The sequence below is a fragment of the Leiobunum rupestre genome, chromosome 2 (genome assembly GCF_980474605.1).
Source record: "Leiobunum rupestre chromosome 2, qqLeiRupe1.1.hap1, whole genome shotgun sequence".
Lineage (NCBI taxonomy): Eukaryota > Metazoa > Arthropoda > Arachnida > Opiliones > Sclerosomatidae > Leiobunum > Leiobunum rupestre.
In genome coordinates, this window is record NC_143385.1 from 13,559,091 (window position 1) to 13,569,464 (window position 10,374).

The 10,374-nt window shown below is 36.2% G+C and overlaps 1 protein-coding gene across 1 annotated transcript; it reads left to right on the forward strand.

Moving 5' to 3' along the window:
• Positions 1 to 304: 304 nt before the first annotated feature.
• On the forward strand, positions 305 to 3,572 carry LOC149956161 (uncharacterized). The gene is made up of 4 exons (XM_090166786.1): positions 305 to 1,098; positions 1,170 to 1,299; positions 1,411 to 2,083; positions 2,920 to 3,572. Exons 1-4 carry the CDS (start codon positions 305 to 307, stop codon positions 3,570 to 3,572), a joined length of 2,250 nt encoding a protein of 749 aa, XP_090022912.1.
• Positions 3,573 to 10,374: the final 6,802 nt, after the last annotated feature.

Consider the following 10,374-nt stretch of genomic DNA (forward strand, 5'->3'; position numbering starts at 1 on the left):
TGCACAGTGAGAAGGAATTTGCACCTTCAAGTGTTCCAATATTTCCTTCAGAATGAGAAGTTTTTAACAGGGCAACTAAAATTATTCTCTGTTTGACGGTGAAGATTTTAAAATGAAAATTTAAAAAAATGCCCACCTCTGACTCGGAGAGACTAAAGAAAAAGAAAAATTTCAAACGCGATCCCAAGATAAAAAGGAAAACTCCTATATAAATCATCGAAATCATATTCCCACGACGCACGCGCTGCAAACTAACGTATCTACGAAAGGCATTTATTGCATATTTTGCAAAATTTCGGAACATATGACTAGGAGCTGCCCCAGGTTTACACTCGAAGAAAAGAGAAAAATGATACGAGATCAACGAAGGTGTTATATTTGTGTAAGGTCAAAACACGACGCTCGAAGGTGCGATTCGAATTATCAAAATTGTCAAATTTGTGATAGAAATCACAATAAAGCTCTTTGTACGCGAAATGAGGCCCACAAACCAGAGAAAGGTAAAGAAGAGCCCGCAGATCAGTCTAGAAAATTAAACACAAATACAGTTTTTGACAACGAAAGAAAGCACGTCCTATTGCAGACCGCGCAAATTATGGTCAAGAATCCCGACTACCCCCAAAACACCGGCTTAGGCCCCTTAAAACTAGTTTTGGACAATGGAAGCCAGGGTACGTTCGTACTAAGCGAAGTCGCCGAAGGGATGCAGCTACCTATCGTAAGAGAAACGAAAGTCCTCGTCAGTGAATTTGGAAACGCAGCCGCCGAAGAGAAAACGAGAAAAATAGTTAGACTAACCCTACAAAACATCTCAGACCCGGGGAAAAATATCGAAGTAGAAGCCGTGGCCGTACCATTCATATGCCGAGCGCAAACCCAAGATTGCGAAGAAATAAGAAAATTCGTGGAGAAAACCAAGGCCGTATTAGCGGATGACCCAAGAAATGGAAAACCAAGCGATTCTAAAATAAGTTTACTGATCGGAGGAGACTATTATTACGATATAGTGGAAAGATCAATGGAAAGGCTGCAACACAAACTAGTTGCCAGAGATACGCTATTTGGATGGACCATAGAAGGACCAATGAGCTCGCCACAGTCGAGCGTTAAAAGGATTAATCCAAAAAACAGTTTAATTACTGTCATGAATATTAATTGTCAAAATGCAGAATTAACGAAATTAATAAAAAACACTTTTGGGATCTGGAAGCGATCGGAATTCAAACGAAACCTGAAAAGCTTTCCGAAGGAGACGACGTTTTGGATAGGTTCGAGAGAGAGGTTAGATTCGATGATGAAGTAAGAAGATATTAGGTCAAATTTCCCTGGAATAAGGAAAAATAAATTTTACCAAACAATCTGAGATTAGCGACAAGACGCATTTCGAGTCTAGCGAAGCGATTTAACAAGAATCCGGAGTACTACAACGCCTACAAAAACATTATCGAGGAGCAGCTTCAACTTGGAATAGTAGATAAAGTACCCGAAAACGAAGAAACAAGTCGGCCTGGGACTTATTATATCCCACATCAAGGAGTCAGCAGAAAAGCGAGCCAAACGACAAAACTACGAGCGGTTCTCGACAGTTCTGCACACGAAGATGGTGTCCCGTCACTGAATGATTGCCTAGCGAGCGGTCCTAACTTAAACCCGGACCTTTTATTATTGCTACTCAGCTTCAGAACATTTCCGGTGGCAATTGTCTCAGATATAGAGAAGGCATTCCTTCAGGTGGCACTCTCCAACGAAGAACGAGACTCTTGTAGATTTCTGTGGGTCAAGGAAGACGGAAGAGGCAAGGTCAGAGAAGACGACTTCACGATTTTAAGATCAACAAGGGTACCATTTGGATTGAAACATAGCCCATACCTTTTGGCCGCTACGATAAAATTTCATATTAAGAAGTACGAAGAAACAGACAAGGAAGCGGTAAAAATTCTCGATAAAAGGCTATACGTTGACGACTTGGTTGGCGGAGATCGAAATGCTGAAAGCGCGTTTAAACTATCAAAAATAATGTCATCCATATTAAAAGACGCCAACATGATTCTCAGAAAATGGCAATCTAACTCGGAAAAATTACGTAAGATGTGGGGAGAAGAGGCGACAAATCCAAAAGCCGAAACGAAGTTTGAAGTGCAAAGCACAAATGGACAAAAATATTGGGACTACAATGGGATCCAATCACAGACGTCATAAGGACATTAAATTCACGAAACGTTAAGCGCTAAGCACCGTCTCTCAGATTTTCAATCCTATAAGAATTTTGGCCCCCTTCACAATCAGGGCGAAATTCATACAACAAGAATTGTGGGAAAAGAAAACAACTTGGGACGAAAAACTAAACGAAGAAACTGCGCGGAAATTTGAAAACTGGTGCAGTGAACTCTCAGCGCTGCGGAAAATAAAAATACCGAGATTTTATTTTTCCTTAAATGAAGCGCATGAAATCAAGAATTTGGAGATACACTGTTTTAGCGACGCGAGCGCAAGAGCGTACGCGGCGGTCGTGTACGTCAGGTACGAGTTAAAGGGGCTCCAAATTTCGGTGGCAAAATGTGTGTAAAGTCAGTGAAGTGCGAAATTTACGGTTAACTTTGCCCGCCTCTGCCAAGGCCGAGTGAGGGGTTGGGAGGAAGGAAAAGCATGCTCAATTTTCTTTTTTTTTTTTGCCACCGAACTTTGGAGCCCCTTTAAATAACGGAACAATCGGAATCTCCCTCGTGACGTCAAACGCGAGAGTAGCGCTTCTAAAACGGGTAGATCCGTCGGATGAAGATCTATCCTTACCAAGATTGGAGCTCATGGGTGGCCTTTTAGGCGAACGCCTAGTCAATAACGTCAAAAGTATATTCGAACCACAAAGCGTAGAAGTATTCATGTGGTCGGACTCCACAATAGCCTTACACTGATTAAAAGGTTCAACGAAAACGTGGAAGCCGTTCGTTCAAAATAGAGTGGTGGAGATACAAAGGCTATCGGATCCCAGGGTGTGGCAACACTGCCCAGGATTTCAAAATCCAGCTGACATCCCAACGAGAGGAGCTCAAGCGAGCGAGCTGAATGGAAGCGCGATTTGGTGGGAGGGCCCCCCATGGCTCAAGAAAGAGAAATCGGAATGGCCAGCTGATACAATGCAAGAAGTTAACGACGAAACCATCGCCAGGGAGAAAAGAAAATCAGTACTAGCTGTCACGAAGATAGCAAAAATGGGAATAAATAAACTTATGGAATTAAATCGGACAAACAATATGGACAAAACCTTACGAATTACGGCGTACGTCTTTAGATCATTAAACTATTTTCGAAAAAACAGAAGTCATAAGGGAGTCATAAAAACGGACGAATTAATCAACGCAGAAAATCAATGGATTCGTTGTATTCAGGAAGAAGATTACAGTCAAGAAATCCTAGAATTGGAAAAAGAAGGGAAGATCGAGAAACAATCAACAATAGCGGAATTACGCCCACTGTTAAATGAAAACAAATTTCTCTGCGTTGGAGGCAGATTGCAAGAAGCGGATCTCGAATTGGAAATTAAACATCCTATTATTTTGAAGAAGGATCAATGACTATCTCGCTTAATTATGGACCGATGTCATCTCCAAATGATGCACGGGATGTGGCTGTCAATCAGTTCCCTTTGTTAACCCCACCGCTCGAGAAAAGGTCGCGGGACTAACTGGCGACGGTTCTCTCTTTTCTGCCCCCGTTAATCCTCAAAATTTTCCATCGTACTCCTGCGAAATGTATTGTAAGTCCTTTCTGTGACCACTAGGGAAAAAATATCTTGGTGGTTTGGACGACGAAGAGATAGAATTCTCTAGGAACCCGAGTGGTGGGTCGCACACCAAAGTGCAAAGAACCAAATAAACTTTTAACTTTTTTCAAACCAAGTTGCATTATTTCCTAACTTTAAGGAATAGTTAGATGGCGTAAGAGAAAATATCTCTAGATTTTAGGGATATCATTTAAGCTCTCCCAAGACAACAATCATTTAAGCTCTCCCAAGACAATAATCATTTAAGCTCTCCCAAGACAATAATCAATTATTTAGTCAGGGCGCGGAAATCAAGAATATAGGCAAGTCCCTAGCGAAATATTCTTCACGCTCGTTAAAACGTTTGTACGTCCCAAAGTTGAATTACGCCCTATTACGCTCGCTTGTGGAAACCAAGGCTCACAGGAGACTAAAACATTGCGTCAATTCTTTCACTACTGAAAGCGGAGCAAAAGAAGCAAATACCATAATTGAGTGGTTGAGAACCACTTACTGAGAAATAATTAATAAATTTATCAGTAATGGAAACTACACTATAAGAAAACACTGGCCTTTTCAAAGCATTTATGGCGTCTGAGCCCGGAAACCTTTCTTCACGAAAACGATGTCTTAGCTCATACGACCGCTTCCAATCCGATCTCCATTGATCAAAGGGAAATATAAGAATAGCCAAAAATTAATTAAAAAATTGAGTAACGTCACTGACTGACGGCTATAATTTTAAATGTACTTGCGGAAAAACTACAGTGAAATTTTAATAAACTACTATAGATTATGAAAACGCATACAACCCATATTTCACCCCGTCTTATGTTTAAACGAACTTCAACAGTTTTTAACAAACTAGGGAGAAAGACTAAAGGAGTCTCCTGTATAATTTCCTATATATAGTATCAAATTTAATTGTATATAATTTTTAATCTTTTATTTAAGATAAATTAACAGAAGTATTCTAATGTCGCCAAAATGGCAAGGGATTATTTATGCATAAAAGGTTCGTCTGTTCCATGGGAAATAATCTTTTCTAAAGGTAATAATCTGGTGTCACCAAAACGTGGATCTATGAATCCCGAGACCATTTCAGCGGTCATGACTTTAAAGTCGTGGTGGCCTTCGAAGTAGAAAATATACTTTAAAATGTCATAGACTTTATGTTTCAGTAAGCTCTTCATTGTAAATTTCTTCAGAATTTATTTTTTTTATTAACTAAATTTACTCTTTAAATAAAGAAAGGGTTGATCAAACCTAAATAAACGTTGTTAGTTTTCCTTTTTCATTAAAAAAACCGTTAAACAAATGAAGCTTATCATTGTGAATAAAAAAAGTTATTTATTTATGAACGGATTTATTTATTGGTTTAATAAAATTATGACACCCTCAAGTCATATTTAGTAGTAGTGAAGGTTTTAAATTAAAATATATTTTATTATTTATCTATATCTTGAAACTAGGAAAATTAGCTCGGCCTACATATTCCTTAAGAGGGCACTGATATGTGAACTTAATTACTCATATCTGGTTTCTCTAACCTTAATCATTTTCAATGCGATTTTTGTTTATATTAAGAACAGATTGAAAGACAAAAATAATGTAGCCGTATCATGAACTATAAATTGGCTGCTCATAAATTCTACCCCACGCGGCGTGCTGGTTATCCTTAATCAAAAATCTGTTTCAATTACTTCTAGCTTTCCTGAACACGAACAAATTGTTTTTATCCAAAATGAGAACACAAATAAAACAAATAATGTTTTATTAAAGTGTGTGTAATTATTATTACTTCCACGTTTTTTAAGCCTACTTAAATAAAAAAACACAAATATTTAAGTAGGTTAGTGGTTTTCTACATATGAAGCGAATTAAGTCAAATTATAAACTTAAATGAAACAGGGAATGCGCTCTTGATCTGACAGAAAATAGATTGGTGATAACTGTTTGATAATAATAGATAATATAGTAGACAGCTATTAAAAAGAACACTACAACATTAATAAAAACATCAGAGTCGTGTTACGTGTTTCAGCTTTGGGACGAGTACGCACCCACAAGTTGAATGAAACGAAAGGGTAACGCTCCATTGATCGGTTCTACCGAAAAGGGTAAAATGTGGGAGAATCCCTGATCAGGCATCTATTGGTCGTTTATTTGTTTTACGAGATATTTTTATATTTTTTTTATTTTAGGTTGTACGTAATTTATACAAAATGTTATAATATCCGGGCCAATTTCTATATTAAATAAAAAATGCTTTTATCAAAGCAGTTGAAAGGTTGAATTAAGGGGAGTAGTTGAGATCTATGAAGGCGCAGATATTGAAAATGTTTTAGGTTTAAAGAGTTTTGTTTTTGGAATTTTCAAAAGCGAAATATATTTCTAAAATAATTTCCATCGATTTTCCTCACCTTTTATATATTTTAAAACCCTTCCCTTAAATTTGAGCCTTGAAACTGTAACAGTAAACTGAGAAAATTTTAAATTGTAAATGAGTACGCGTGTTTAGTTCTGAATTTTTTCTATTCTAATCGAAATATTTAAACCAAATTTAAAATCACACGCATTTAGCCATGGATAAATTAATAGGGCTGTATGACCAAAATCTAGAAAGAAAAAGACAAAAATACGAGGTAGGCTACATTGCTTGATAGTTGATGCGGCACCATATTTTTCAAATGAAAAGCTTATTTCTGGGCTTCTGGCGTTGATTTTCAATCCGATAGACGTCTGTTACGTTGTTGTAACTAGCTCGAGCAGATTTATTTTGCAAATTAGTACTCGTAATGAGTTATAACCTAATTAATTTACTTTTTTATGTTAAATTAAAAATGTTGTATGAATATAAAAGAAATTAAACGGTTAAAGGAGTTGGCAAAGTTCTATGTTAGCTAATTATCTTGATGAATTAAATTGATGTTATATATGTCATATACTTATTTCTATCTATCATAGTCTGCATTTTTAAACTTTTCGTAGAATCATGAATAGAGTAATATCGGCGTGACGTATGTCCACGTCACCCATGCTTTTTCCTATAGATAAAAAATTGTCCTCAAAATGGCGGCCATAGCCCAAAGCTACAGAGCGATACTACTCTATTAATTAACCTCATTAATCCATGGTAGAATTACACATAACAACACGGAGCTTTATACAGTTTTGGCATGCCTTATGAAATTCTGAAGAGACTTAAGGGTTACATTAAAACGCCATGTTTCTTTCAAGAAAGGCCTTTTAGATTTTATTGTTATTGGAAGAAAAGCAATGACTTATCTTTTCTAAGCCAAAGGTACACACGACTCTCTTTGCACTTGCAGGCTCTCTATAGGAAGAGAATGTCATCTGTTAATTGTGAAAATAGAAGCTATAGTTACATCCAAATTTTCTCTGTTAACTTGAACACCGTCTTGATTAAAATTATTGCAAATCTCTTTTATTTATGACTTTTTCTAGTTCAGTTTCTGTTATATATGTATTTATACAGTGATTTCAGTGTCACGTGATACTACGTCACCCATGCTTTTTGAGTGAAACTACTCTATATGTGTATATAGAAGTTAAATGCTGTCATTTTACACATAATCCTTAAAAATTTTCTCAGTTTACTGTTACAGTTTCAAGGCTCAAATTTAAGGGAAGGGTTTTAAAATATATAAAAGGTGAGGAAAATCGATGGAAATTATTTTAGAAATATATTTCGCTTTTGAAAATTCCAAAAACAAAACTCTTTAAACCTAAAACATTTTCAATATCTGCGCCTTCATAGATCTCAACTACTCCCCTTAATTCAACCTTTCAACTGCTTTGATAAAAGCATTTTTTATTTAATAGCTGTCCCTTTGCTCTGCCTCACAGGGCATATTTTGCCTAAAATTAATGTTTGTAAAAGAAAGCCATAAGTTGGAAAATAAAAAGTTTAGTTGATAAAAATATTTTAAATAGAACAGATCAATACTTTGCTGTAGGATATTTTACAATATTAATGGATGTAATTAACGGTATTTAAAATAGTTTTAAATATGTTATACTAAACAATGTATAATTGTTTTATGTCGAATTGACTTCTAAAAAGAAATGTACGATAATTTTCCAGGAAAATCGATAATTTTTTGGCCTAGATACGATAATTTCAGATCTGGCAACGCTGTTTCTTAAACCCACATTGTCTACCCAGCAAACACAAAATCGTCCTTTGGACATCCGATTGACGTCACACTCGGATCTTACTTCGTCCGTAGGACGCCCCAAAATCCGCGGTTGACGTCGGTCGGCAGCATAGAAATCTCATAGGTAACTAGAATGCTGCCGCCTGCGGCCGAGCTTGTCGCCAGTTCGTTTTGAACCTTCAGCCAATGAAAGGCCGTAGAGTGGTTCCGCCAAGGAGGATAATAATCCTCCAGTTTCCTCCTTGGTTCCGCTACTATCGCGGGAGATAGGTGACGTCATTCTCTCTGGTGACATAAAATTCTGGGCAGAACCACTCTTTGAGCTCTGATTGGCTGAGATCTGACTATCGTCTGCCACGGCGTTTGGTCCATTTTCCAGTTACACGGCAGCATTCTAGTTACCTATGAGATTTCTATGGTCGGCAGTGATGGTTAGTCGCGGGAAATTTCCCAGATCTAGGAAAATTTTTAACCCTAAAAATCCAAAAAAGGAAAACGGAAATCAGGCTAAAAATTTTCGAAATCTAAGGAAATTCCAAGTAGGGTGATTTAAAGTGAAGTTCCTAATCTAAATAATCACAATATTTAAAATAATTGATTTAATTTTATGAAAATTAAGAGAGTAATTTTAGCAAGAAAGCTTAATGTTTTCTATTAACCTGGCACCCCTGCAATTTTGCTTTCCACTTTTTCGTTTTATTATCGAGGACTCGTCTGCTCCTCGGAATGGTGACTGTGGTCGCGTGCAGTGTGATAAATTATATAACCAATTATAATTAATCTAATAATTTCTAGTTTCTAGTTATCTAACTCTGTTGATTAAACTAATGGGGAAAAGTAAAAAAAATCGTTATTTCGTGTAATAACGTACTGTTTTTCAGCTAATTATTCTATTACATATAAAGCAATGAAATGTATTAAGATAAATAGAAAATTATAAATATATAAATTATAGTTTAATATTGGTTACCTAGAAGGCGCTATGTATTAAATATCACTTTCTGAAAGCTAACAATGAAACTTGGGAAAATTTTGGTCAAAAAGGGAAGTTTTAAGTCCCTGTGAGGGAAATTTCAATTTTGACGACTTGACATCACTGTCGGTTGGACGTTAACTGTGTACAGACGCCCAAATGTCCGGTTTGTCTAGAGCCTATGGACATCCCTGGCCTCTAGGACGATCCTAGGGATGTCAGCTGGATTTTTAATAGTTCATCTGGGGTTTTATTTTGGATTAATTTTGCGCCAGCAACGACGTCTTAGGGACGTTAATTACTATTTAATGTTAAAAATAATTTATTCACAGTAAATTTAAAATTTTCAGTGAAACTTTATTTAATAATTTAAAATATGAAATACATACAATTCAATTGTGTATTACAAAAAAAATATTGCAAACCATACATATTTTCTGCTATTTTAATTTTGAAAGCTATACATAGTTTGCATCCCTACGTCATCAATGACGCAGTTCCAAGTATAGATATAAGAACCAAGAATAAATATTTAATTTGAGCTAGAATGAACGGTTCTATACCGCCATTTTGCCGGTGTAGATTTCTTAGTAAAACGGGAGGGTTAACAGTTTCAATCGTCTGTTTGCGGATTTTAATTATTTTCAAATGATTAAGAAATTAGTTTCACGTTAAAAATGGTTATCTGCCTGGTTAAAAATTGTTCGAGTAGTTCAATTACCAAGGGAGAGCGAAAATTGTTTATTTTATCCGATAGCGAAGGTAATTGTAAAAAGGATGACCGCAAAGGCCTAACTTTGATAAGCTTTGTCAACTTCTTTTCGTAGATATTTCTGTCGTAATTTGATATTTTATTTAAATAACCCGGCCTTAGAATCTTATCTGACTTGGTTTAGGGCCCATTTAAAATTTGAAAGCATAAATCTAATTAGTTTTGTCGCTTTGACGAGATTACCAACAAAATGGCTACCTATTTAGTAGCTACGCGCGAAATGGTTTGAATTTTTGATCGCCCTCCCAGTTTCCTTGGAGACCATAGGCCCCTCCCTTCGGTGCAAACTATGTATACATTAATTTATTAATGCATTTCAATAAATTATCACTTTATAAATTTGAGCTTTCAGTGAACCCTTGACTGAGAGTGAAAAATAATAAAATGTAATGGGCCAAAGTGAACCACCCCAAAACTTACTTTTGGAGTTACAATTTGACTAAATAAATTACTGCTTTATGAATTAGGACTTAATGTAAACCCTTGAATAAGATTGAACAATTGACGGCTTTTAAAATTCATTTTGCGCGTGAAAATACCCCTACATGTTATGGTCAAAAAAGCACGCAAAGAAGGCTGTGTGCCCAAGACATGTACCTGTAGTGTCACGCGCTAAAACGTCATTTCAAAATCCGTCAATAATATAACTTAAAAGCAAAATAATAAAAAGTTATGGCCAAAATGTACT

Bases quoted from the DNA above. Each gene is read 5' to 3' on its own strand.
- LOC149956161 (XM_090166786.1), top strand. From the start codon at position 305: ATGACTAGGAGCTGCCCCAGGTTTACACTCGAAGAAAAGAGAAAAATG. The intron at 1,099-1,169 runs GTCGAGCGTTAA...GTCAAAATGCAG, and splicing joins GGACCAATGAGCTCGCCACA to AATTAACGAAATTAATAAAA. The intron at 2,084-2,919 runs GTAAGATGTGGG...ACTGATTAAAAG, and splicing joins ATCTAACTCGGAAAAATTAC to GTTCAACGAAAACGTGGAAG.